This window comes from Gavialis gangeticus, unplaced genomic scaffold, assembly GCF_001723915.1.
Source record: "Gavialis gangeticus isolate Ggan-Ray unplaced genomic scaffold, GavGan_comp1, whole genome shotgun sequence".
NCBI classification, from domain to species: domain Eukaryota; kingdom Metazoa; phylum Chordata; order Crocodylia; family Gavialidae; genus Gavialis; species Gavialis gangeticus.
Window position 1 is genome coordinate 42,583,418 of NW_017729008.1, and position 3,570 is coordinate 42,586,987.

The 3,570-nt window shown below is 44.1% G+C and overlaps 1 protein-coding gene across 1 annotated transcript in view; it reads left to right on the forward strand.

Moving 5' to 3' along the window:
* The window catches only part of CEP41 (centrosomal protein 41), a 42,418-nt gene that overhangs the window by 4,609 nt on the left and 34,239 nt on the right, over positions 1 to 3,570 (forward strand). The window contains exon 2 of the mRNA XM_019509340.1: positions 387 to 450. Coding sequence (XP_019364885.1) covers positions 387 to 450 — 64 coding nt within the window. The remainder of the gene's footprint in view (positions 1 to 386; positions 451 to 3,570) is intronic.

Genomic DNA, 3,570 nt, shown 5'->3' on the forward strand with positions numbered 1-3,570 from the left:
GGTAGGGAGGGTCTCCCTGGAGCAGGGGGTTGCTGGAGAGATTTCCTCCCCCTGCCCTAAGACTCTTTCAAGGATCCTTTTGGAGGTGTAAACAGAAGTTGGGGGCTCCCCCTGCAATCCTCCCCCTGACAGCTCTGACCATGTCACCAGCCCTACACAGGGCTGATCCTCAATGGCTGAGGCATGCCCTCCACAGAGCCCTGCCAGCCTGACGGCTTTACCGTTCTCCACCTCTCCTCATACTCTTTCCTTTTTTTACCCCTTTAGACCCTTCCCCAAATGACTCTCTTGAGCCTGACTCCACTGGGGTTTGCAGCATGGGGGGAAGGTATGTAGCTGGGTGTTGACTTGCTGCATTTTCTTTTCTCTCTCTTTTTTTTTAATAGTATTTAACCAGGAGGATTCCCCAGAACCCTAAGTATCAGTATGTGAAAACTCGCCTCGATACGGGTAAGTGGAAACATCAGCTGGGGTAAGAAGCAACAAGTTAAGTTTCAAACGGTAACAAATTCCTTTGCAGTAAATCTCTGCCTGCCTATATTAAGCCGGCTACTGTGTGTAAACACTAGGAAATTACTTCGTGGCCTCATCACAATCGGAGCCTTGGATGAGGTCAGACTCATGATGTAACAATGCCTAGCAAAATGTATGGGCCTGGGTTTTCCAATTATTTTTGTATAAGTTATTGTTTTACAAACAACTTGACATTTAAAGCTTCCTTTTAAAATGCATCATAGTATGTTTGTTGTAGCCAGGACCGTTCAGGATATCTTTGAGAGGCAATACTTTAAGGGCAACTCTTGCCCAGCAGCTTGTCTTAATGTCTCTCCCAGATGGACAGTTTTCCAATAAAAGATATCACCAAAAAAATGCCTGCCCTAAGTCAGGGCTGTTCAGCTTCTAAGTAGCTGGGGGCTACATGTTGTGAAGCCCCATCCTCCACTGCACCATGCTGTGCAGGTGCCCTAGCATCCACCCCCAGCTCCCTAACCACAGGCTTCCCCACTGTGCCCTGCCCCTGGGGCAGAAAGTGGAAGCTGGAGGAGAGAAGGGGAGCTTAGAGACCCTGACTGCTGCTGCAGCTAGTGCAGTGGGTATAGCAGCAGCTAGGCTGGGCATGCAGTCTGTGAGCCACCAGTAGTTGGACAGTCGTGCCCTAAGTGATCATAGAATTACAGAAATGTAGGGCTGGAAAGGACCTCAGGAGACTAGTCTGGGATCATCTTGATCCTGCTCAAGGCAGGAGGATCCTCCATGTATATACCATCCTAGACAAGTATTTGTCTGACCTGCTCTTAAAAACTTTGGAAGTTGGAGATTCCAAACCCTCTTGGTAGCCTGTTTCAGTGCTTACCTGCCTGCAAAAGTGAGAGAGTGCTTCCTAATCTCCAATCTAGATTTCCCTTGCTTCAGTTTAAGACTTTTGCTCCTTGTCCTTATGGGTATAGAAAATAATTTATCTCCCTCTTCCATTTAACCACCCTTTGGTTATCAAATCCCCTGTCAGTCGTCTCCTCTTCAGACTAAATAATCCCAGTTCTTTCAGCCTTTCCTCATAAATCCTGGTTCCAAGGCCTCTCATCCTTTTTTGTTGATCTCTACTGGACTCTTTCTCTGATTTGCCCATGTTTCCTTGAAGTGCAGTGCCCCAGTCTGGCAGTATTCCAGGTGAGGCTTCGCTGTTGCCAAGTACAGGGAAAGAAGCATTTTCCGTGACTTCCAAATAGTGCTGCTGTTAATACAGCCTAACACATTTTTGTGCTCCTATTAATACAGCCCAGCACACATATCTGGCTTTTTGCACCAAGAACATACTGTTGCTTCATAATCAGATTGTCGTCCACTGTAACCCTCCGGTTCTTCTCTGCAATCCTGTTGCCTAGCCAGTCATTCTCTAGTTTGTATTTGTGCATGTGAGTGTTCCATCCCAAGTGCAGGACTTTGCACTTATTGTTGAGTTTCATTTGATGAATTTCAGAGGATTTCTGCATTTTATCGAGGTCATTCTGAATCCTAGCCCTACCCTCCAGAGTGTCTGCAGCTCCAACCAACTTTGTGCCACCTGCAGATGTTCTCATTCCTATCACCCAAATCAATAACAAATGTATTAAACAACACCAGACTCAGGATAGACTAACTCAATGCCTCTTCCCACTCAGATACCAGGCCATTGATAACTGTTCCTTGAGCATGATGATTCAACTAATTATGTATCCACCTTACAGTGCAGTCATTTAAACCAGTGTTTCCCAACCTTTTCCAATCCAAGGCATGCTTACATTAAAAATGTTCTGGGGCACACCCCTCCTCCCCACCTTCCCCCCTTCCAAAGTCATTAGAGCGTAGCATCTGTACACTGGAACAGCAACACAATACACTTTGGTTCTGTCCACAAAACTAATTTATATAAATGATACGTTTCATTTATTCATTTCTTTAATTTTTCTAATGTGTGTGACTTTGGTTTTCCAAAATTCCATGGCATACCTGTTCATTTCTGCTGGCACACCAGTTGGGAAACACTAAACTGCACTATATTTCCTTAGTTTGCTAATGAGAATGTCATGGAAGTCAGTGTCAAGAATCTGGCTCAAATAAAGGTATATCACATACACTGTTTTACCTCTCTCCCCTGTCCACTGAGCCCATTTCTTCATTATAGAAGGAAATAATTTTAGTCTGGCATGACTTACTCTGGATGAATCTATGCTGGTTGTTTCTGATCACCTTATTCTCCTCCAGATACTTAGAAATAAATTCCTTGTTGACCTCCTTCATATGAGCCTCCTCGGATATCCAGGTCAGATTGACTGGTCTTTAATTCCCCTGTTCTTCCTCCTTCTCCTTTCTAAAGATGGGCACTATATTTGCCCTTTTCCAGTTGTCTGGGGCCTAATTTGACCTCTGCAAGTTCTCAAAGATAATAGACAATGACTCTGCAATTACCTCACCCAGTTCTTTGAGACTGCAAGATGCACCCTGTCCACCCCAGGTGATGAGTGTGAAGCTTTCCTCAGTTTCACTGGGAAAAGAAGCAACTGCCTGATTTCCCTCCCACTATTCCTAGCTATATGTCCTTGAACCACTTCAAATGATCTGGGATTCTGCACTCTACTACCTTTTTATCACTACACATTTTTTTAATGCGATTTCCATTGAGATTACTTTCCTATACATCTCCCTCATATTAGTTATTTCTTGCATGTTATACTGAAGCAGAATACTGTATTGTATGCCACTGATCCTTTTTCTTATGCTAGCAGGACTAAAAATTCCATGCAGTCACCTGCTTATTAATAAATGCATTGAAGGCTGAAGTCTTGGATATGACTCTGTTCATTCTGATCCTCTCTTTTCCCCAACCAATCTTAGACACACAGACTTTGTTCCAAAGTCTAAAAATCTGACCTCTATTCCCGTACTTGTCTCCCAGCATCCCATCTCTAATGACTGACAGTCACCCATCAGCCCCTTCTGGATGCTACCTAAATCAGTCATCTTTCCGAGCCTCCTCTTTATTTAAATCTGTCCATTTTGCATTTTAATTACTTCCTGGTCCTGACTGTTGCA